General features: G+C 45.5%; 1 protein-coding gene across 1 annotated transcript; it reads right to left on the bottom strand.

Annotated features, from left to right (window-relative positions):
- Positions 1-273: 273 nt before the first annotated feature.
- Positions 274-23,423, bottom strand: golga5 (golgin A5). Its single transcript, XM_084309615.1, has 13 exons — positions 23,262-23,423; positions 22,330-22,976; positions 18,619-18,825; positions 15,176-15,395; positions 14,213-14,336; positions 11,379-11,582; positions 9,007-9,177; positions 8,233-8,361; positions 5,138-5,236; positions 4,270-4,492; positions 3,907-4,006; positions 3,269-3,332; positions 274-2,197 (listed from the first exon to the last, which is right to left on the bottom strand). Exons 2-13 carry the CDS (start codon positions 22,967-22,969, stop codon positions 2,117-2,119), a joined length of 2,262 nt encoding a protein of 753 aa, XP_084165741.1. The 5' UTR covers positions 22,970-22,976; positions 23,262-23,423; the 3' UTR covers positions 274-2,116.
- Positions 23,424-23,943: the final 520 nt, after the last annotated feature.

Here is a 23,943-nt window from a genome sequence, read left to right as displayed (position 1 = left end):
GGTTATTTCAATAGTACATGCACGATAGACATTCATGTTGAGTGGGCGTGCTGCCTGTGACAAGATGGCCACCGGTGAACTACGCTGGAGACTCCGCCTTGCTCCATCTAGTTATATATATCTATGGTGCCATGTACAGGAGTGCAGTCGCGGGTGAAGAGGGTGTAGAATTATACTAAACCTTACAATTCCCAGAATACCCTCATTTTACATTGTTTAGTATAAAACCTTAAATAATGCAAAATAATTACACATGTATTGATCATTTTATTTATACTGAATTGTATTGTATTAATTTACATTGCATTATATTGTACATTGTACTGTATTAATTTACAACAGAAAAAAAAGAAATCTTCTGTCAGACGGGAGCCGGCTCCCATCGTTCTCTTCTGTCTTCAATACGTTGCCTATTTAACTGAGGATCCACAGTTTTTAAATGTTTATGATTTTTTTTAAATGACAACATACTTCATAGACTACACAGGCATATATAGCTCTCCACAACCCACCATCCCATAATAACCTGTATATAAATAAAAATAAACACACACACGGACAGTAACTCTTTCCCATTGACCTCAGGCCCTGTTTAGACGAGCGTTTTGTGAACAGAAACCGCAAAAGTCATCTTGCGGTTTCACTTTTAATTTTACGTTTAGACGAGCGTTTTGGAGTGGAATTCTCCGTGCAGACGACGCTGTAACGACGGAGACCCGCTGTCACACGATTGGCGCATATGTCACATGACGTGTTGTGAAGACCCGCCCTACTCTGCCTCTGATTCGCAGACTGTGGATGGGGAATGTGATTGCACCAAAGCAGAGTCACTCACAGACAGTGGGTCCACTCACGCCGCGACAGATTCTTGTGTATTTAACCCTTTCACTGCCACACGACAGCCGGTTGTGTGATAGTAAAGGGGTAACCTTCTGTCGTGTGGCAGTGAAAGGGTTAAAAGTACTGCCAATGTAGCCTTCAGGTGATCTCCGTTGATATAAGTCAGACATACTTGCTTTGTTTACGTCTCGGCTACTGGCGCATACCTGCTACCTGTGACGTAAGCAGTACGCGCGACCAGAGCTGTGACAAACCTTTCGTCATCGTTTTAACAGATTTATACGGTTTGACAGTTTAGACGAAAGCGCAAAGCTTTTGCGTTTCTAGGAATTCCACCCTGGAAGGTAGTCTCACTTTTTTGCGGTTTCACCCCGTAAAAACGCTGTTTCCGTATAAACGAAAGGCACATCCGTAAAAATATTTTTGCGGATTCACCTGCTAGCGTTTCCGTCTAAACGGGGCCTGAGTGGTGGAATACTGAAACGTCTGTAACCACCACAGAAGCATGTCAAATACAGCTGTAATACATTAAAACCATGTGCAATCTTTCTATCATTACTTTATACTTTAAACCATATTTCTTTACCCTTAATTAAATAAATATAACCTAAATTAATTAAATGTAGCCTTTTCTCGTAATTCCTACAGTTTACGGTGCGACCACCATATAGAATAATCAATACATTATTATATTTCTATGGGTGTGACGATGATTACAAAGACGGAAGGCCATCTCCTGTTTCTTCTAAGTTGATGTTTTATTAAAAAAATCTTTTTTTACATAGTGTTAAATACAATCTTTCCAGAAAACAAATATAGATGTCTGAAAGAGGGTCGATGAAGGATGAGAAATCAACTGTGATTAATAATATCCCACCATGATCCAGACCAGGACCCAGCTTCCCAAAACCCTCTTAGCGCCGAGATCAAATCACTGGCCTTGTGAGCCAATGGCACTAAGATGCTCTCAGTGCTGAAATGCTTTTGGGGAAACCGGGCACAGTACAGTATAACTGCAATAATTACTGTAAAACCCCATGCCACCGTCAGCCGTAGATCGTCGAAATCAAAGAGGAATCAAGGAGAAGGGATCATAAAGTCTGTCATTCATAGCATGTTTGTGCAAAACAAGGAGAGTCGCGGGCCGCCTAAGGAGTCTGCCAGTTTGAGCCGTATTGCAGCAGATTGTACCGTCCTTCCATTGAAGGCAATGGAGCCCAAAGTCCCGACACCCAATTCTCCATACGGTATATTCAACTCTCTGTATCTGAGCGTCCTATCTCCCGTCGGGGTGGCTGTGGTGCATCTCTGGCGAGTAGGTCAGGAGGACGACCATGACCCATAGGTGCAGCAGTGCCTGTGGAAGGAATTGAGAAGAGAGTAGAAGAAAAGGGTTCCTTTATTTGTCTTATAAGCGTGTTTAACTAATTCTAGTTTAAGATAAGCCAAGATAAGATATTCCTTTATTGATCGCCTTGGGGAAATTCGGGCATCATAGCAGCATTGGGGGTGGGGGAGGGGAGGTACAGGCAGGGTAATAGTAGAAATACATAATTATAGGCAATCAAATTTGATCTGAATATAAAAGAATATGAGAAAATATAAAAATAAATAAACAGTGTCAACAATATGATTAATGCTGAATATAAGAAAGTAATCAGGTGCAGATGAGGGTCTGTATGTCCTATCAGTTATATTATACGTTACAATAAATATGGGCAATAAAGAATTTGAATCTGAATATATACTATGAGTAAAGTAAACAGTATACACAGGCGCAGTATACACACAAGGCAACTGGCAAGAAATATGTTATAGTATAACTTTTAAAAGAAGTAGCTATATCAGTGAGCCGTTGTAGGTTTTTTCATAGCGGTGGTGGTTATGGAGGTTTTGGGTTAGATTCCACACCTGGCCCTGTTCTGTTGCGAATTTTAGTTCAAGCACAGTTTCCAGAGTGAAAACTGTACAAATATCCGGACATATTTGATGTAAAAGTGTTCATTCTCAACACTCGTGTTTCGGAGGAGGCCCAGAGTGGCCGATGGAGACAGAAATGTGATGATAACGTTAACGTTACTGGTGAAAACCCACCAATGTCTAGACTGTTTCACTGGAATTCTGTTACTAGGGAACAGTTTGGACCCAAGTGTATTTCCTGTTGACTATTGCATCAGCAAACAGTATGACAGGAAATAAACTTGGGTCCTTTTAGAATGTTTATGTTGTCATGTTGAAACAGTCTATAAATCTATTATTTATTTATCGATTTGTTGTGTCCCTACTTTGGTAAACAAATTATTGCACAAAGGATGCGTTCTTTGATTCACGTGTGTATTCTGGAAGTAAAGGCTCAGTTATAGCTCAGCTAATACGCTAACAAGTTCTCTAGCAGTGGTGGCCCAGAGACTGTCTGTCAAATACTCACCATGTACAGGATAACAAACACCCGGGCCATAGGGTAGCGCCTCAAGAAGATCCCCAGTCGGATGCTGGAAAGACAACATTTTCCTTTTACTCTGATGGGAATGTCTTATAGGAAAATCACTGATGGGAATGTCTTTCTTATAGGAAAATCACTCTGATGGGAATATTTTAGGGGGAAAACCACTCTGATGGGAATGTCAGAGGAAATCACTCTGATGGGAATGTCTTATAGGAAAATCACTCTGATGGGAATGTCTTATAGGAAAATCACTCTAATGGGAATGTCTTATAGGAAAATCACTCTAATGGGAATGTCTTATAGGAAAAATCACTGATGGAAGGTGTGATAGTACGTAGACATTTTAAATAGTTTATATAAATTCTACATTGTAACATCACGCTATTATACTAATTAATTATATATAAATTCTATATTATTACACATATATACACGTACATCCATACAATACTGCCCTATAAAAGTAAACAACAGTAACTGCTCAAGTAGTGAGAGGGAGCTGACTTCCATGCCCCGTCAGTGGTATTTTTAGGACCAGGACAGATAGTATCAACTTTCCAGTCACTATGCTCAGTTTCACTGCTCTCACGACTCTCCCTCCGCAGGGAAGAATAGCTCACCTGAACCTGTCGATGGTGCTGGCCGCCTTGCGCACCTGGCCGTACATCCCCGGGCTGTCCTGGTCGTTGAAGAGCACCGGCATGTTCCTCTGCCGCGCCCCTGAGACGACAACAGAGGGTGGGTAATAAACACCCGGGCAATAGAGGTAAACAGTGGAGCCATAACAAAGGTCTGACCAACTCTCCATATCAGGTCTAAATACGCAAGAGACTGGCTACTTCGTTTTTACTACTTACGGATAAAGGCAACAAAGTTTAAGTGTTTGGGCATTCTCTATCGTTTTGGTATCTGTACCAAGCAATATAGTATCTACATATCTGTAGATATATATGCTGTTGGCCACTACTATGTTGATGGCCTACCTGGACTCTCTATATTGCCCATGTTGATGGCCTGCGCTCCAGGCTGTCCCCCCTGGACGCCCTTCAGCTGCATCTCCAGACGCTCCAGCTGGAAGACCATGGAGCTCTTCTCCGTCCCCAGGGCCTCCAGCATAGTCTGCTTCTGGATCAGCGTCTCGGTCAGCTGGTGCAGTCGGCTCTCCAGCTCCGTCTGGCTGCTGCTGCTGAGAGCCTTGTTGGTCAACTGCTCCGGGCAGAGCGGGAAAACGGAATGAAGACGGTTGCTTTTAGTGGTTTGTCAATAGTGTCTTTAACCCTTTCACTACCGCACTACAGAAGGTTAACCCTTTCACTACCACACTACAGAAGGTGAACCCTTTCACTATCACACTACAGAAGGTGAACCCTTTCACTACCACCCTACAGAAGGTTAACCCTTTCACTACCGCACTACAGAAGGTTAACCCTTTCACTACCACACTACAGAAGGTTAATCTTTCACTACCACACTACAGAAGGTTAACCCTTTCACTACCACACTACAGAAGGTTAACCCTTTCACTACCAGACTACAGAAGGTTAACCTTTCACTACCACACTACAGAAGGTTAACCTTTTCACTACCACACTAAAGAAGGTGTTTAACCTTTCACTACCACACTACAGGTTAACCTTTCACTACCACACTACAGAAGGTGAACCTTTCACTACCACACTACAGAAGGTTAACCCTTTCACTACCACACTACAGAAGGTGAACCTTTCACTACAGCACTACAGAAGGTTAACCTTTTCACAACCGCACTACAGAAAGGCTTAACGGTCTGTAGTGTGGTAGTGAAAGGGTGAAGAACGGGTTTTGCATGAACCGGGTGAAGAAGTGGTTCACCTGGTTCCGGAGCTTCTGGATTTCGTCCTCCCGGTCCTTGATCCGGCTCTGCAGGGCGCTCTTGGCTCGGTGCTGCTCCTCCTCTACGTACTGGAGCTCCTGGAGGAGACACAGACACACAGCTCAACTCTCTTTCCATGGATACTGGAAAACCTGATGCACGAGAGCCTTCTATCGATGTCATTTAGGGTCTTAAAAAGGAGCTGTAAGTGGGGCGGCTACGTGGCGTAGTGGGCAAGGCGCTCGCCACGAATGACGGAGACGCTGGGCTTGCCTGTTCGAGCCCAGCGCTCCACATTGCTTTCAGTTTAGCTGGCAGAGGCACTAATCCATACTAATACACATTGGCCGTATTAGGGGGTGGGAAACTGATGGGTGGGGATCGGGCGTTGTGGACAGCCACTCCTACAGGTCGGTTGGTGCGCCTGCGCAGTAGAATCAGGAAGTGTCGGGGGCAGCGTGAGCCTCCCACGCGTTACTCCTCGCCACTGAGAGATCGAGCTGCGCAGGTGAAAAGATGCGACTCCTGTTACCTCAAGTACCGGAGGGGACTTGTGCTATGTATGACTTAGTCCACATTGCAGCCGGCTTGTGGGAGGCAAGAAACAGCGTTCGTGACAGGGGAGGGTTGAATTGGATGATACGAAATTGGGATGGGAGAAAATATATGGAAAATGGGAGAAAAAGTGGATAAAAAAAGGGAGCTGTAAGTGGTATTTCCTTTAGTTAAAATAAGTGTTAAAGGAACACGCCAACATTTTGGGAAATGAGCCCACCGTCTTCTCCAGAGAGAGACAAGAAGATAGATACCAGTTTCCTCTCTGTGCGTTCAGTAGAAAGCTATCTGGCTGCATGTTAGCCTAGCTTAGCACAATGAATGGAAGCGGACATGAGTCATGACGGGTTAGTCTCGGCATTGTCCAACTAACACCTCTCCCGAAGGCTAACCGGTCATTAGGGATGGGTACCGTTCACATTTGAACCGATACGGTACCGGTACCTGTGAATCGATACCGGTACCCAACGGTACCTTTTTTCGGTACTCTAAAAATGTAATCTACCTACCTCAGTTGTGAAAAAAAATCTAAACTTTTCGGCTTGCCATTGCCCCGACTGCTTTGTTGTTGAATCAAGTAAAATCCTAGGTAAGTGTATATTGTGCGTGTGAATGGTGACGTGAAAAAAAAAAGTTAAAGAAAGAAAATAAGTTTAAAAAAAAATATATATATATATATATATATATATATATATTTTTTTTATTTTTTACAGTACCGAAATCTGGCACCGACGGATCTCACGTGAATCGGTACTCGGTAGTACCGACGTGATTCGGTAGGTACCTTTAAAAGTACCTAATTCGGTACCCATCCATACCAGTCATGTCCTCTTCCATTCATTGTGCTAAGCTAGGATAACATGCAGCCAGATAGCTTTCTACTGAACGCATAGTGGGCACTGATGTCAACAACAACACTACTGAAGCTAGCACGGCACTCTGTGAGAATTCGTTTTCTACCCTCAAGAACGTCTTTACAGAACATCGCCTTAGTATGCTTCATCGACGCAAGGCCAATTTAATTCAGTTGGCATTTGAGAAGGACTTAACAAAAACGTTCAGGAATGAGTGAAGGGGCAGTGTTTTAAGAAGATTTCATTGTCCCAAAAACGCCGCTTGCCACTCTACTAATGATGGTGAGTAGCCTGTGGAGGAATTTTGTTTGCTTTTTTATGCACCTTATTTTTGTCAGTTCAGTTCAGTTTGTCAGTGAATTCAGAAGAATAAATGGAGACTTTTCAAAGATATAGAATAGAATAGAAATGTATTATCCTGAGGGAAATTTGACACTGCAAATTACTCAACATTAAACATTTAGACAGAACAAGTCACGAATAAGAATAAAAAAACAAATGGCCTAAGAATAGAATAAAATGAAATAGAATAAAAATTGAATAAAAGATACAGTAAAAATATACTGAAGTCTACAGTAGGTGTAATATTGCACAGTGATGCAGTGAGGCAGTGATGCATTGTATAGTCTGATGGCTGTCGGAATGAAGGACTTCCTGTGCCGTTCAGTGCTGCATTTAGGTAGTGTGAGCCTGGCACTGAACATGCTCCTCCTGTCAGCCAAGTCTGTGTATGGTGGGAGGGGTTTTCCCTGATGGCCTGGAGCTTAGCAAGGTTCCTCCTCTCCGCCACCCTCGCTAGAGTCCAGCTCCACCCCAACCATGCTACTGGCCTTCCTGACCATCTTATCCAGCCTGTTTGTGTCCCCTGCTCTCAGTCCGCTGCCCCAGCAGGTCTGTTATATATATCCGTTCAGTCTGCTTTTGTATAAGTGAATGTTCTTAAGATAGAGAGAAATTAGATTTTTCAATTGCCTCTCTGCTGTTTAGTTCAGCACCGTGGGCAGCGCCAAGCAAGCCACAGCGCCGCTGTCCCAGCTAAAACGTACTGTTCCCACTTTATCCAAATCAGGAGAGAGAACTCCACACAATGGTCTGACGGAAAATAAGAACTAAAAAGTAGTTTTAAGCAAATTATGTGCTTAAAACAAGTAAGAACAGAGAGACTCCGGCTCAGCTTCTTACCCCAGGCCATCAGAACACTGAACACTGAACTCTCCACTCACAAGTACACATGAGCACACACACACACACACACACACACACACACACACACACAACACTCATGCGGCAACCGCTAAAACAATCACTTTAAACAAAATGTCACTTTAAAAAATGTAAAGTCACTTTAAAGGAAGGAGGTACTGTATAGTATAGTTTAGATACATTAAGAGTTAATAATTGTAAATTGTATAGTATAGTATAGTAGTGTATATAGGAACCAGTTTCTCAGGAACTTAGCATGTCTTTTTTTACCATGCATATCTTGTGTCTTACCTATTTTATTTTTTCTATGCCTATTTTTATTATTGTATTTTGCACAATCAATGCGGGCATGACCACCCGCATTTCACTGTACGCCCTGGTATGTATGTGACAAATAAACCTCTTGATTCTTGATTCTTGATAAGATAATCTGCCAGTGCAGTGAGCAGATGTGGTCCCATGGAGGGAGCTGTTCCACTCACATGTCTGCAGCGCTCCAGCTCGGCCTCCACCTCCAGCCTGGCTTTGCTCTGAGAGTCCTGCTGATCCTGGGCCTCCGTCTGCTGCTCCCTCCACGTCTCCGCCTCCATCATGGCCTGGTTCTCCAGATCCTGCCGGACCAAGACACAAACATTTTTTATTCATTTATTTAACCTTTATTTAACCAGGCCCGGTCCTTGTCCTTCATTCCGGCAGCCATCAGACTGTGTAACGCATCACTGTGCCTCACTGCATCACTGAGCTCAGGGTGACGGTACAATCTGGCATAATCTTCCTGGACTTACTTTTAAAATTGACTTTTTACTGTACATTTACTGTATATTTTTGGCTGTATATTGTATATACATATCAGAATCTATATCCCGGACCGTCTTTTATTCTATATTCTTATTCGTGACTTTTGTTTTTGACTGTTTTGCATGTTTACTGTGAGCGATCTGTAGCGCCGAATGTCCCTCGGGATGAATAAAGTATTTCTATTCTAGGTCAATTAAGAACACGTTCTTATTTACAACGACGGCCTGGCGAGAGGACAAAGGCCTCTCGAAGGGTTAACGGGGACAGGGGACAACGTTCTTTTTTTGGAATACAATTTTTATAAAACAGAAAAGAGACAGAAGATTTCATGAGGCCATTTACATCAAACCCCCGCCCTCTTTTCTCGATCATCCCATCGCAACGGTTGCTTCCCCCGGACAAACTAAATAGGTTTAGATAAGACACCTCCCTGATCCTATAGTAGACGGTCCTCTCACCTGGATCTCTGTGCGCAGCGTCTGCACCTGACCCTGCAGCGTCTGGATCTCGTCCCGCTGCATCTCCTTCTCGTGACGCAGCTCCTCCATCTCCAGCACCGCGGTGCCGCCTCCGTCCAGAGCGTCCAGACCAGAGCCCTCCTTCAGACTGCTGATCAGCTTCTCTTTGGACTGGAGAGAGGGAGGGAGGGAGGGAGGGGGGGAGAGAGAGAAGATGTTACTATTCATATAAAAACTATCATATCCAGAGCTTTCCCCAGGATTTTCAAACAAGACGGTGCAGAGTCTCAACTAGGGGGTGGTCCAGAGGGGGTCTGTGCCCCCCATCCGTGAGGCAAAACAAAATTGCAACAAAGAAAGCAATTTGCTGTCATTTCTACAAAATGTCTACTAAAACTGTATTGTTTATTTCGCTCTGTAAAGTGTCTTTGGGCATTCGGAAAAGCGCTATTCTGCAACTTAAACAGAATTTCAATAAAATAGCAAACACAAGGGTAAGTTCCAAATAAGTTATTAATTTAAGTACAGTGTATAAGATTGCACAATAGTTAAATGTTGGCCATGAAAACAAACAAACACACACACACACACACACACACGCACACACGCACACACGCACACACACACACACACACGCACACACGCACACACGCAGGGACAGAGCAATCATGTATAAGACAATGCGTCTATTTCTAAGCTGACCCCAAGCTTTCACTGTAAAAAAAATAATATAATTATAAACACATACATTTAAGCACATGGTGGCGCTGGCACGTTGTCATAGTGACGCAGCGCCCCGATACCATTGTTTCCCAACTGCTCCAGTGGAGTTGCTCACTGACCAACAGTGTCAGACTGTCATTGTACTGAGCAGCTCCCAGGTGTGAATGGGAACTGTGTGGATGATGTGAAGCAGGGCGTTGCTGGAAAAGTGCATCTGTGCTCAGAGAACCTGCCCTGATAAATAAAGGTAAAACAAACATTCAGATGAAGGTGCCCACTTGATAAACACCTGTGGTCCTGCATGGCTCACTGGGTGGAGTACCTGGTGCTCTGAGCTCGGCACTAACACACTGTTATGGTGAGCGCTTCCCACCAGTACCTGGTGCTCTGAGCTCGGGCACTAACACACTGTTATGGTGAGCGCTTCCCAACAGTGCCTGGTGCTCTGAGCTCGGCACTAAGACTGTTATGGTGAGCGCTTCCCAACAGTACCTGGTGCTCTGAGCTCGGCACTAAGACTGTTATGGTGAGCGCTTCCCAACAGTGCCTGGTGCTCTGAGCTCGGCACTAACACACTGTTATGGTGAGCGCTTCCCAACAGTACCTGGTGCTCTGAGCTCTGCACTAACACACTGTTATGGTGAGCGCTTCCCACCAGTACCTGGTGCTCTGAGCTCGGCACTAAGACTGTTATGGTGAGCGCTTCCCAACAGTACCTGGTGCTCTGAGCTCGGCACTAAGACTGTTATGGTGAGCGCTTCCCAACAGTACCTGGTGCTCTGAGCTCGGGCACTAAGACTGTTATGGTGAGCGCTTCCCACCAGTACCTGGTGCTCTGAACTGGGGCACTAAGACTGTTATGGTGAGCGCTTCCCACCAGTACCTGGTGCTCTGAACTGGGGCACTAAGACTGTTATGGTGAGCGCTTCCCACCAGGGCCATACTAAGAAATGCATTTAGCAATTCCTTTGTAAAGTATTCGGTGGCCTAGTACTATAATACTGCTATAGAAATGCAGTCATTCGTTCATAACCCCAATTACATACAGACCCTCACCCCCCCCCCCCCCCCCCGCGCTCCACTTTCTGGAACATCCAGGCCAGGTTTTCATGTGAACACTTGTCATAATTTTAACAGCACAGGGGATGGTTACAGCTCATCCTGTTTGTTGGAAAATGTTGCCGTTTGACAAAAACACACCAAAGCCTTTTAATCTATTCATTAGACGGGCGATTCAAGAGGGTCTGCAGTAGGGCTGGGTGATGACTCAATATGATATTTCAGGCTTTGTGTTTGTAGCCTTGCAGCAGAGAGCGCTCTAGATGTCTAACCTGTAGGATGCGTTGAGGCTTTGTGTTTCTAGCCTTGCAGCAGAGAGCGCTCTAGATGTCTAACCTGTAGGATGCGTTGAGGCTTTGTGTTTCTAGCCTTGCAGCAGAGAGCGCTCTAGATGTCTAACCTGTAGGATGCGTGAGGCTTTGTGTTTGTAGTCTTGCAGCAGAGAGCGCTCTAGATGTCTAACCTGTAGGATGCGTTGAGGCTTTGTGTTTGTAGTCTTGCAGCAGAGAGCGCTCTAGATGTCTAACCTGTAGGATGCGTGAGGCTTTGTGTTTCTAGTCTTGCAGCAGAGAGCGCTCTAGATGTCTAACCTGTAGGATGCGTGAGGCTTTGTGTTTGTAGTCTTGCAGCTCCTGCTTGGCATTCTCGGCTGCTGCTCTGGTGCTTTTCATCTGTTGCTGGAGGTCCTCTGCTCGGTGCTTCTCCTCCGACACCCGTCTCTCGGCTCCGGTCACAGTCCCCGCCAGGGTCTGCCTCTCCGCCTCTAGCTTGGCTAGCCGGGTGGCGTACTCGGTCTGCGTCGATCAACACAAGAAATGGATGAAACAGGTAGGTCTGATCCAGTCTTATCATTTTTTTTACCTTTCTATCATTTTCTCCTGTTATGCCAATTCCCTTCCTGGTCTTTGTGCTGCCCTACTGTCGGTCTGAGGAGGGTGTAGACTACCACATGCTGCCCTACTGTCAGTCTGAGGAGGGTGTGTAGACTACCACATGCTGCCCTACTGTTGGTCTGAGGAGGGTGTAGACTACCACATGCTGCCCTACTGTCAGTCTAGGGAGGGTGTAGACTACCACATGCTGCCCTACTGTCAGTCTGGGGAGGGTGTAGACTACCACATGCTGCCCTACTGTCGGTCTGGGGAGGGTGTAGACTACCACATGCTGCCCTACTGTCAGTCTGAGGAGGGTGTGTAGACTACCACATGCTGCCCTACTGTCAGTCTGAGGAGGGTGTGTAGACTACCACATGCTGCCCTACTGTCGGTCTGAGGAGGGTGTAGACTACCACATGCTGCCCTACAGTCAGTCTGGGGAGGGTGTAGACTACCACATGCTGCCCTACTGTCAGTCTGAGGAGGGTGTGTAGACTACCACATGCTGCCCTACTGTCAGTCTGAGGAGGGTGTGTAGACTACCACATGCTGCCCTACTGTCGGTCTGGGGAGGGTGTAGACTACCACATGCTGCCCTACTGTCAGTCTGGGGAGGGTGTAGAGTATATGAAATATATGAAAATATGAAAATAAAATTCGATTATGTAAAATAAAAAAATAAAATATGATTTTTTATTTTTGCAAAATCAACTCTGCCTCTCTTTGTTAATTACAACAATCAATGCTGTTTGTTATTTAAGATGAGGTCGGACTCGGCGGCTAGGTGGTGTAGTGGTCTAAGGCACTCGCCACCAGTGTGGAGACGCTAGGATTCGCGTGTTCGAATCCAGCTCTCCACATTGTTTTTCAGTTTGGCTGGTCGTCCGCAGTAATACACATTGGCCGTATTACGGGGAGGGAAAAACTGAAGGGTGGGGATCGAACGTTGTGAACAAGCGACTCCTACAAGTCGGTTGGTGCGCCTGCGCAGTAGAATCAGGAAGTGTCGGGGGCAGCGTGAGCCTCCCACGCGTTACTCCTCGACACTGAGAGATCGAGCTGCGCAGGTGAAAAGATGCGACTGCTGTTACCTCAAGTACCGGAGGGGACTTGTGCTATGTATGACTTAGTCCTCACTGCAGCCGGCTTGTGGGAGGCAAGAAACAGCGTTCGTGACAGGGGAGGGTTGAATTGGATGATACGAAATTGGGATGGGAGAAAATATAGAAAATGGGAGAAAAAGTGGATCAAAAAAAAAAAGATGAGGTCGGACTCTGCACTGACAGATTTGTGTTCATTGTGCTGCTTTTATAAAGCCTCAAATGACGGCTTACAATATTTCATGGAAGCAAAGTATTTAGTTTGTCTAAGATTTAAAAAGGTTTAAACTTTTCAGCACTGACAAAGTTGAACAAAGTGCTGTACAAGTCCCACAACATAAAAAAAAAAAAAAAAAATATTTAAATTTTTTATTTCGAAGCGTCGAATTAAAATCGAATCTCGGCCCCGAAGCTTCGAATTCCAAAAAATAAATCGAAGGTCAGCCCTACTATTGCAACAACCAGGACTCATACAACCCGGCTTCCCAGCAGCAAACACTGACAATTGTGTTTGTAGGGACGACTGACCGAGCCGGAGGTACCGCTGCCGGTAATTGAACCTGGGTATCTGCGGTGGTAGGCGAGTGCTTAGAGCTCTACACTACCAAGCCACCCCCTGATACAGCCTTCTGGTGTATTCAACATACTGTTTCACACATTTGTTTTGTTCTAATGGGGATCCTAATAAACTCAATATTGTTTGTATTGTACATTTATTGTAACTTGTATGCTGTCCTAGACTAGAGAGTAGTAGCCAGGGCACACGTCTTTCATTGCATTGAAGTGCACTGGCTGTATTGCCCATATCGCACAGGACTGCCACTGTGGGTTATAGGTGGCAAATTGTGGTCACTCGCTCAGTCATACATGGCTGTTTTGAAAGGGACGTTTTTGTGGTATGTTTTGTAGGACTCATGCGCAAGTCATGTAGATGTGTTGTGGGTCTGGAGGGTTTTGTATTGTGCCTAATGAGTAGTTTCACCCACTAGATGTCACTAGAGCACCAGCATGTCAGACCAAAACAATTATGCAGCCATTTACAATGTGGTGCTTACATAGCTCTACCATCGAACTAAATTCAGATCAAACTGTCAAACTGGGCATAGCAGATCAAATATGACTAAAGATCCAGCAATAGCATATCAAACCTGCCAGGAACATATTTTAGGTTCAACTTTAGGTCGAAAAAGAGAAAGTTGACAAGCGCACAATTCACCACCATTTTCTTTTTGAAAACAGGAGCAGAGAACCAAGGGACTGCCCACTAGCGGCGCATTTATCCAATCAATTGAATGCATACAACAATAAAACTACTTGGAACTTAATTGAACAATAACAGTGGTATATAGCTTATACCACAGCAATGATCTCTCAGCAGTTCAAAGTTACTGCCTTGGTTAATGCCATTTTCTTTTGTCATACACATAAAACAGAGAAAGTGGCACCCACTTGCATCTGTCGGTAGCTGTCCTGTTCCCTCCTGACGGACAGTTCACCTTCTCTCAGCCTCTCCTGCATGGTCTCAAGAGCTTGGGACTGCATGTTGCTCCCTTCCGAGTGATCCTGCAGGATCCTGAGCAACAAGAAACACTATTTAAAAAGTATGTATGGATTTAAAGGTGCTATGGATAACATTCAGCCACTAGATGTCACACTAGAGCACCAGCATGTAATTTATCCAATCAGGTGCATAGATGTAGGGAGGGGATACATGCCTGAGACATCAATACTTTTTTGGAGGAAAAGCATTTAGCAAAAGTTTTATTCTGCACCCTCTTTTTTTTTCCCTCCGATTTCCTCCCATCCCAATGTTAGTTGTTATGCCAATTCCCAATCCCCTTCCTGGTCGCTGCGCACTTACCCCCCACAGTCGGTCTGGGAGAGTGGAGGCTACCACGTGCTTCCTCCGACACACGTCCAGCCAATCAACCGCTTCTTTTCACCTGGCAGCGCGGATTCTCACTGAGAGGGCGTAGCGTGTGGAAGGATCACACTATCCCACTTAGATCCTATCCGCGCTTAGCAGGCGCCCCGACCGAACTGTAGGAGTCGCTGTTTACAACGACCCGGACCCACCCCGCCAGCTTCTCCCACCCTCTAATACTGCCAATTGTATTAGTGTGAACGGCCAGCCAAGCTGGTGACAACCCCGGAGCTGTGAGCTGGATTCGAACAGGCGAATCCAGCCGCTCCGGGGTTGGTGACGAACGCAATCTCCGTTACGCCACCTGACCGCCTTATTCTGCACCCTTTTTAAAAGCTCTGTGGATGTATTATTATTATAATTTTTTTTTAAATAACAAAAGATTTGTATCTATAGCACCTTTAAGTGAGAGTGCTGGTGGCAATAATAACCTCTTCAAGGTGAATCAGGTTCTCTCATTTGAAAAGGACGTGGTCGGGAGAACCTACTTTGACTTTTCACACTGTGCTTCCTCGAGCGCACTGCTGCGAGTCGTCAGCAGCTGATCGGCTTCGTCTAGCCTGATTTTGAGGACTGCGAGCTGTCCGTCTTTGGCAGAGAGAGCCTCAGTGAGGTCATCGACCTGCGACCGGAAGTCCCTGACTGTCCGGTCTGAGCGGGACTGTTCCGAGTTCCATTTCTCTGCTCGTAGACGGGTCTGGTTCAATTCTATGGGAGAAGACAGCATTTTAGAAGACTGGAGAGGGAGGGATACAGATATGTCACTAACATTAATAAAATTCCTTGAGACGAAGAACCACATAAATTATTATTTTTTTTTTTTAGATTAACGATTTCAAACCTAATTATCCAATGATGGTAGGTTGAAGTGATGTGTGCCTTTATAGATGGTTTCAACTGAACATAAAATATCTAAACCCGGACACAACTTCAGTGAAAATAAATAACGAATGCAAGCTGACCTAGCTCTTGGCCAAAAACACCTCTCCCAAAATCTTAAACTAGGCTAGCTGATCCGTATCCGCATCCATTCATTCGTGCTATGCTAGGCTAGCTTGCAGCCGGATATCTTTCTACTGAATAGCATAGAGAGGAAATTGGTATCTAGTATCCATCTTATTGTCTCACTCTGGAGAAGACGGCAATAAGCGCATGATACCACAATGTTGCCGCATTCCTTTAAAAATGTGTGATCTGAAAGGGAAGGCGGGGAGTTGTCATTTCCCTTAACACTTTCAGAGCCTTTGATTAACCTTGATTTACCCCGTTGAATGCCACCATCCACTTCAATGTTAGCGTTAAAAACGCCTAATCTATGTTTCAAATTATGTCTATGTGTCTAATCTGCCCGTCGCTTATCAATGACTCGTTTGCAGTCAACATTGTCGAAGCGGATTGTTTTTTTATCTGTTCATTTTCGTTTTATAGCATTTTGAAAAGCCCTCGTTTTAAAGGAAAATATAAAGATTCCATGATAAAAGACATTTACTGGAATATTCTAGAATACACAAAAACGTTGTAATTTTTCGGCCTATTTATGAATCGTTTTCAAATAAACGCTAGATCATCAATAGTATATGTGTACGTATGCACGCTATAGACGCGAGCTGAAACATCTATTCTCTTATTTCCTCATCAGTGATCACAGCCACATCACACATAGGGGACATGCTGTTATCTCAGCGAATACAGCGCCGATTACCCCAAGACTGGTAACATAGACTCCTTCCCTTTCAGATCACACATTTTTAAAGGAATGCGGCAACATTGTGGTATCATGCGCTTATTGCCGTCTTCTCCCATCCCAATGTTAGTCGTTATGCCAATTCCCAATCCCCTTCCTGGTCGCTGCGCACCTACCCCCTACAGTCGGTCTGGGAGAGTGGAGGCTATCACATGCTTCCTCCGACACATGTGTAGCCAATCAACCGCTTCTTTTCACCTGGCAGCGCGGACTCTCACTGAGAGGGTGTAACGTGTGGAAGGATCACACTACCCCCCTTAGATCCTTTCCTCGCTGAGCAGGCGCCCCGACCGAACTGTAGGAGTCGCTGTTTACAACGACCAGGACCCACCCACCAACGGCAAGAGCTGGGCTCGATACTAGTGATGCACCGATGTGAAAATTGTGACCGATACCGATAAACGATATTAATATTGCTGTTCTGGCCGATACCGATATTTACGGATGTCGATATCTCTGTATAGAAAACACTTTTTTATGATAATCAAATAAAGAGCTATTTTCCAAAACGCTTAATTTTTTTTACTTTTGTAACTTATTTTCAGAAATGACTGATATTTTGAAACTATTAAGGCCAAAACATGTTAAAAAAAAAGAAAAAAGATTTATATAAGAAATTTAAATAAATTGTAATCATTTTTTTTAAATATCGGCCCATCTTGATATCGGACCGATACCGATGTGTAAAAAAAACTGCCATATCGGCCGATATATCGTGCATCACTACTCGATACCAGTATCTCCTGCGTTGGTGGCGAGCGCCTTGCCCACTGCGCCACCCAGCCGCCCTATGCTACTATACTTGTACTACTACCTATCATGCTAATAGGTCTATACTACTACGCACTCAGTGTAAAACTCAAGTTCGACACTATTTGACAAACTAACCCACTTTAAACAAACACACTGTAGCACCCACTCCCCACACTTTATATTTATGGATGAAGGATTGCACTACAACTCGTACACCTTACTGTAAATTGTACCTAAAATTGTACCTCATCCCATTTCTGCTTTGCACTAGATAGTACTGTACATTAGTACACTGCATAGTATTGTGTATTGTATATTATATGGTAACTCAGAACATTGTACATATGTCTATACCGAACACTGTGACCTCATTTTCTTCTTCTAAATTCATGCTATATTATGTTATTATGTTATTTGATACTATCTTGTCTAGCACAGTCTCTGGAGCGTAACAGTAAGAAGCATTTTGTATGAAAGTATTCTGTACTTCTGTATGACAACTATTAAAGAACTTGAACTTGAACTTGAACCCCTTAGCTGCACCCTTCCTGCTGACTGGTTCAACTCACAATTTGTAAGTCGCTTTGAATAAAAGCGGTAGATAAATGTAAACGTAAACATTCTAAATGGGAATTTGGTTCTTCGTCCTCAAGCGTGTGTGCTTTGCTCTGTTGTTAATGCAGGTATTATTACATTCACTCATCTTCAAAGGCCGGACCTCCAGGCTGCAGAACAGCTTCTTCCCGAGAGCCATCATCACTGAACTGAACAATCACCCCCCCCCCCCCCCCCCCCCCGCCCCTATTGCCACCATATCTACTTCACTATAATATATACATGCATGTGCAATACGGCATTGCAGATGTTTGGGACATGGTGCAGCTCAATAAATTAGAATATCGTGGAAAAGTCTATATATTTAGCTGTATTGATGCAGTCATTTGTGCAAAAGGAGCCCCAACCAAGTACTGAGTGAACACATACATGAACATACTTTTCAGAAGGCCGACATTTCTATACACAAAAGAAAGATACATCTATTTTAAATTTTTTATTGGTGATACAGACTTTTGGGCTTTCATGAGCTGTAAGACATAATCATCAAAATTAAAACAAATAAAGGCTTGAAATATTTCACTTTGTGTGTAATGAATCTATAATCTACGAGAGTTTCGCTTTTTGAATTGAATTACTGAAATAAAATAACTTTTCCACGATATTCTAATGTATCGAGCTGCACCTGTATGTATGGTAGTGTGTGTATGGGTACATGGAATGTGTTGGGTGGTAGTGTGTACAGGACAGGTATCGTTTATTTAGGTGCTGCATAAACAAATTCCGTACCGTGTTGTGCAATGACAATAATAAAGCCTTCTAAAGTCTAAATCTTAACATAATGTATTGTAATCGAGGCCGGTCTCTCCGCCACCTTACCGTCCTGCATGTCTTTCGCCCTCTGGATGAGAGAAGCCATCTCCTGGTTGAGGGAGGCCACCTCGTTCCGGAGCAGCTGGTTCTCCAGACGCAGGCTGGACAGCACCTGACTCTGGGCCTCCTCTACTGGAGCAGCGGCCTCCTGCACGTACTGCACGCCGGACTCCTGGGGAACCGCCAGGCCGGAGTCTGAACTCTCAGTGGTGTCTGTGAGGCACAGAGCGGTACAGAGACATCACTGAGACACAGAAGTCCCTGAGACATACGGTACTTACTTGGAAAGTAAAGCAAAGACAGCCATGTCAATTCTATAGGGACCCACTGTCTAGAGACGAGGGCTGCCTCTCTATTACGTCTTGTGATTAGCTATGTTCAGCCTGGCTGGGGCTATAGACATGGCCAGGTTTGGTATGGTTGTTTGCGTCTCACTCTCCACTGTGTTTCTTGTAAACGGTCTGGTTGCAAGACAACCTTTCAGAAATCACACCACCAACTGTGGTACACAAGCTAAACCGTGATGATACATCAGCAGTGTTTCCCCTATATGCATTCAGCAGTGGCGCAGCGCTAGGAACTACTAGACTATTAAAAAGAAATTATAAAAAAAAATTAAAAAAGAAATATATATATATTTTTTTATCATTTCATTTGGGCTGTGGGGGGTGCAGGAAAACCCCAAAATGTTGGGAAATTAGCTTATTTAACATCTTCCCTGGAGTTAGACAAGAAGATACATACCTTTTTTGTCTCTGTGCGTGCATTTAGCTTTGGGAACAGTCGCTCCGTTAGCATAGCTTAGCTTCATCACTGGAAGTGAGGCGGGGCCGGAGCCTGACGTTCCCTACGGGTTTGTTGATATTCTCATTCCTTCAAAGGATCCGAACCGATTGAAGTTTATGGATACCATGACTTAAAATCCTCTTACCTTGACGATTAAAAGCCTCCCCAATTTAGAAAATAGTAATCCAATGGCTGGTATTGATAATATACTACTAACTACTGGACGCTCGGAGCTAACCAGAGCTAACACAGAACAGGATGGTAAAGCAAATATAATGACTTCCTTTCTGGGGTTTTCAAAATAAAAGTGCGACGTTTATAGCAGCGGAAAACGTTTATTTTGTACATTATCTAACTTTAACACGAACCTAAACTAACGTTACAACTAACCTAAAGTTAGTTTAGGTTCGTGTTAACATTAGATAATGTACAAAATAAATGTTTTCCGCTGCTATAAACGTCGCACTTTTATTTTGAAAACCCCAGAAAGGAAGTCATTATATTTGCTTTACCATCCTGTTCTGTGTTAGCTCCGGTTAGCTCCGAGCGTCGAGTAGTTAGTAGTATATTATCAATACCAGCCATTGGATTACTGTTTTCTAAATTGGGGAGGCTTTTAATCGTCAAGGTAAGAGGATTTTAAGTCATGGTATCCATAAACTTCAATCGGTTCGGATCCTTTGAAGGAATGAGAATATCAACAAACCTGTAGGGAACGTCAGGCTCTGGCCCCGCCTCACTTCCAGTGATGAAGCTAAGCTATGCTAATGGAGCGACTGTTCCCAAAGCTAAATGCACGCACAGAGACAAAAAAGGTATGCATCTTCTTGTCTAACTCCAGGGAAGATGTTAAATAAGCTAATTTCCCAAAATGTTGGAGTTTTCCTTTAATGTAAAAGACTGACCTGAGGAAAAGGCTGCAGGGAGAAAGCACTGCAGTCTAGTCGATTTTGTGTTTTGAGCACAAAGTTCATCATAGATCTAGCCTCTTTATTTTGCTCTCAAAGTGCACCAGATTGATGCATTTAACTTTAAAATGTAAAAAAATAAAAAAGGTTCCAGGGGGTTATGCCCCCGGACCCCCCCAAGAGGCACAGCACCGCTGCTGAATTTTTTTTCAGGGGAAACACTGATCAGTCACAGTCGGCTTTGGCCAGGTTGTGAAAGGTGGCCATCTCAGCCGGGGTCCAGCCAGGTTTGTCCAGGTTCTAAAGACAATGGAGATGCTAACCATGTGCCAGACAGGCCACAGTACGGCTAAACCCTGGCTAGTGGAGACGAGGCCACAGTACGGCTAAACCCTGGCTAGTGGAGACGAGGCCACAGTACGGCTAAACCCTGGCTAGTGGAGACGAGGCCACAGTACGGCTAAACCCTGGCTAGTGGAGACAAGGCCACAGTACGGCTAAACCCTGGCTAGTGGAGACAAGGCCACAGTACGGCTAAACCCTGGCTAGTGGAGACAAGGCCACAGCACGGCTAAACCCTGACTAGTGGAGACGAGGCCACAGCACGGCGAAACCTTTAGTGGAGACGAGGCCACAGTACGGCTAAACCCTGACTAGTGGAGACAAGGCCACAGCACGGCTAAACCCTGGCTAGTGGAGACGAGGCCACAGTATGGCTAAACCCTGGCTAGTGGAGACAAGGCCACAGCATGGCTAAACCCTGGCTAGTGGAGACGAGGCCACAGGACGGCTAAACCCTGGCTAGTGGACTGGAGACAAGGCCACAGCACGGCTAAACCCTGGCTAGAGGAGACAAGGCCACAGCACGGCTAAACCCTGGCTAGTGGAGACAAGGCCACAGTACGGCTAAACCCTGGCTAGTGGAGACAAGGCCACAGTACGGCTAAACCCTGGCTAGTGGAGACAAGGCCACAGCACGGCTAAACCCTGACTAGTGGAGACGAGGCCACAGCACGGCGAAAACCTTTAGTGGAGACGAGGCCACAGTACGGCTAAACCCTGACTAGTGGAGACAAGGCCACAGCACGGCTAAACCCTGGCTAGTGGAGACGAGGCCACAGTATGGCTAAACCCTGGCTAGTGGAGACAAGGCCACAGCATGGCTAAACCCTGGCTAGTGGAGACGAGGCCACAGGACGGCTAAACCCTGGCTAGTGGACTGGAGACAAGGCCACAGCACGGCAAAACCCTGGCTAGAGGAGACAAGGCCACAGCACGGCTAAACCCTGGCTAGTGGAGACGAGGCCACAGCACGGCTAAACCCTGGCTAGTGGAGACGAGGCCACAGCATGGCTAAACCCTGGCTAGTGGAGACGAGGCCACAGCACGGCTAAACCCTGGCTAGTGGAGACGAGGCCACAGCACGGCTAAACCCTGGCTAGTGGAGACAAGGCCACAGCACGGCTAAACCCTGGCTAGTGGAGACAAGGCCAGAGCACGGCTAAACCCTGGCTAGTGGAGACAAGGCCACAGCACGGCTAAACCCTGGCTAGTGGAGACAAGGCCACAGCACGGCTAAACCCTGGCTAGTGGAGACGAGGCCACAGCACGGCTAAACCCTGACTAGTGGAGACGAGGCCACAGCACGGCTAAACCCTGACTAGTGGAGACGAGGCCACAGCACGGCTAAACCCTGACTAGTGGAGACGAGGCCACAGCACGGCTAAACCCAGGCTAGTGGGGAGACGATGCACTAGTCGAACGGTTTGGTATTTTTTCCATCCAACTCGATTTCCCCCGATTCTAATCCATCTACACTTGATTAATGCGATATCGATTCATAAATTCCCAGACCGATCGTGGGATCGAATCGGGACCTCCTTGTGAACCGGAATCAAATAGATTTTGGAGAAATCAGCAGCGATTTCCTATGATCTAAAATGTCTCCGCTGAACCGGACTTGAACCATCAAGTTACTCGACTCGTCACGTAAACGCGAGCAGTCGCCCCGCCTCAGGCGTACCTTGACTCTGGTCCCTGGCAGAGTCGTCCTCGGAGGTTCTGAGGCTGTGAGCGGACAGAGAGCTGAGGCTCGACGCCCGTGAGACGCCCCGGGTGGAAGGGGGCGTGGAGGGGGCAGAGGGGAACGTGAAAGGAGCGAAGGAAGGAGGAGGAGTCAGGTTTTGGACCTCGGCGGCGGTGACGACGGGGACGGACACCTTGAGGGGTTCTCGTCTCACGTCTTTCCTGTCGCCGGCGGGGGGGTCCGAGCTGTTCAGGAAGTCGAACAGGAGGTCGTCGTCCACGTCCACTTCCTGCTCGCTCTTCTTGCGCCTCACAAAACTGGAGGCGGCCTTGGCGGCGCTGGGAGCGGCACCGCTGGACGAGCCCAGCGCTAGCGGCATGCTGTTCGACAAGGCGGCGTGGGACCTTTTGACGTTGCCGGCTGCTGCAGTGATGTAGCCAGACGACGCCTGGTGGGAAGGTGCATAGCCATGCTGGGTCTCAGCCTTGTACCCTGTGCCGTCAGTCACGTCTCCCTCATAGGAGCCCGAAAAGGAGGACGTTCTGCCATCCTCCTGGTGCAGGGCGGTGGCAGCTCCTTGGTCCACTTTATTCAGGAAATCTTCAGCTTTCCCGGCCAAGTCAGTGAACCAAGACATTCTGCACCTTGAATGGAAGACACAAATGGGCAAAATTGATACCCAGCTTTTTGCAGTTTAGCACACTATTCAATTTAGTAACGTTATTGTAAAACCGAAATACACAAGGGCATGCATATATATATATATAATGTAGTCATGCAGTCATTTAGGTATCACGAGATCCACCGGGGGGAACTCTGATCGCCACCATGACACAATATTGAAGACTGGTTGTGTCGAATAAACTCTCTAATCTAAAGCTAACCAGTTAGCTGCCTAGCTGTCTGCTACCGGGAAACCACGTACTCACCGTTAAAACCCGTCGTTCGATAGGCGAAATATCTCAGCCCACTTGGCTATCGGCCAGGTTTAACTGGTGAATGTAAACGGGGATAAATATTGTTTGTAAAGACGATGCAGTGTCATTATCTGTCAAATAGGATCTTGTTGATCTGCTCAATACGTGGACCAGGAAGTGGTGCAAGGACCCCACAACAGAACGCACTACACAAAGCCTGATTAAAAATTAGCCAATGGGTTTCCAGGCCCGAAAGACAAGACACTAATCGGTTGATTTATGTTTGGTAATCTGAGATTTTTTAAATCAGTCACGAGGGCCAATATCACCATATTTATTCCCAAATCCAAAACAGACAAATACTATTACTTCATATACATGTTATACATTTGGCACCAGATATTATATAAAAAAAAAAACGTTAAAAAGAATAATAAAAAAACGTTTATAGGGATCGGAAGTAATTAAAGGGGAATGCCACCAATTTAATTCGGAGATATTCTTCCTGTGCCCCAGGGGATTTGAGTCAGAATTTGTGAAGACAAACCACTCTCCAGAAACTAGAGCTCAGATAGAACCCTCCAAACTTGTTAGTAAAATCTGGAGCAGCTCCATTGATTGACTATATGGGGCTCTGACTTCTGACGAGGTAATATGTTTGTGTGATCAGGCACAACATCCCCTATTCAGAGGG

The sequence above is a fragment of the Notolepis coatsorum genome (assembly GCF_963971535.1).
Source record: "Notolepis coatsorum genome assembly, chromosome: 3".
Classification (NCBI taxonomy): Eukaryota; Metazoa; Chordata; class Actinopteri; order Aulopiformes; family Paralepididae; genus Notolepis; species Notolepis coatsorum.
The sequence above is the reverse complement of the archived record's forward strand: the minus strand, read 5'-3'. Positions and strand labels throughout refer to the sequence as shown.

Excerpts from the sequence above, each read along its gene's own strand:
- golga5 (XM_084309615.1), bottom strand. The coding sequence starts at position 22,969 with ATGTCTTGGTTCACTGACTTGGCCGGGAAAGCTGAAGATTTCCTGAAT. Across the intron at positions 15,396-18,618 it reads GGCGAAAGACATGCAGGACG|AATTGAACCAGACCCGTCTA; the intron begins GTAAGGTGGCGG and ends CTTCTCCCATAG. Across the intron at positions 9,178-11,378 it reads AAGCCTCACGCATCCTACAG|TCCAAAGAGAAGCTGATCAG; the intron begins GTTAGACATCTA and ends CCCTCTCTCCAG.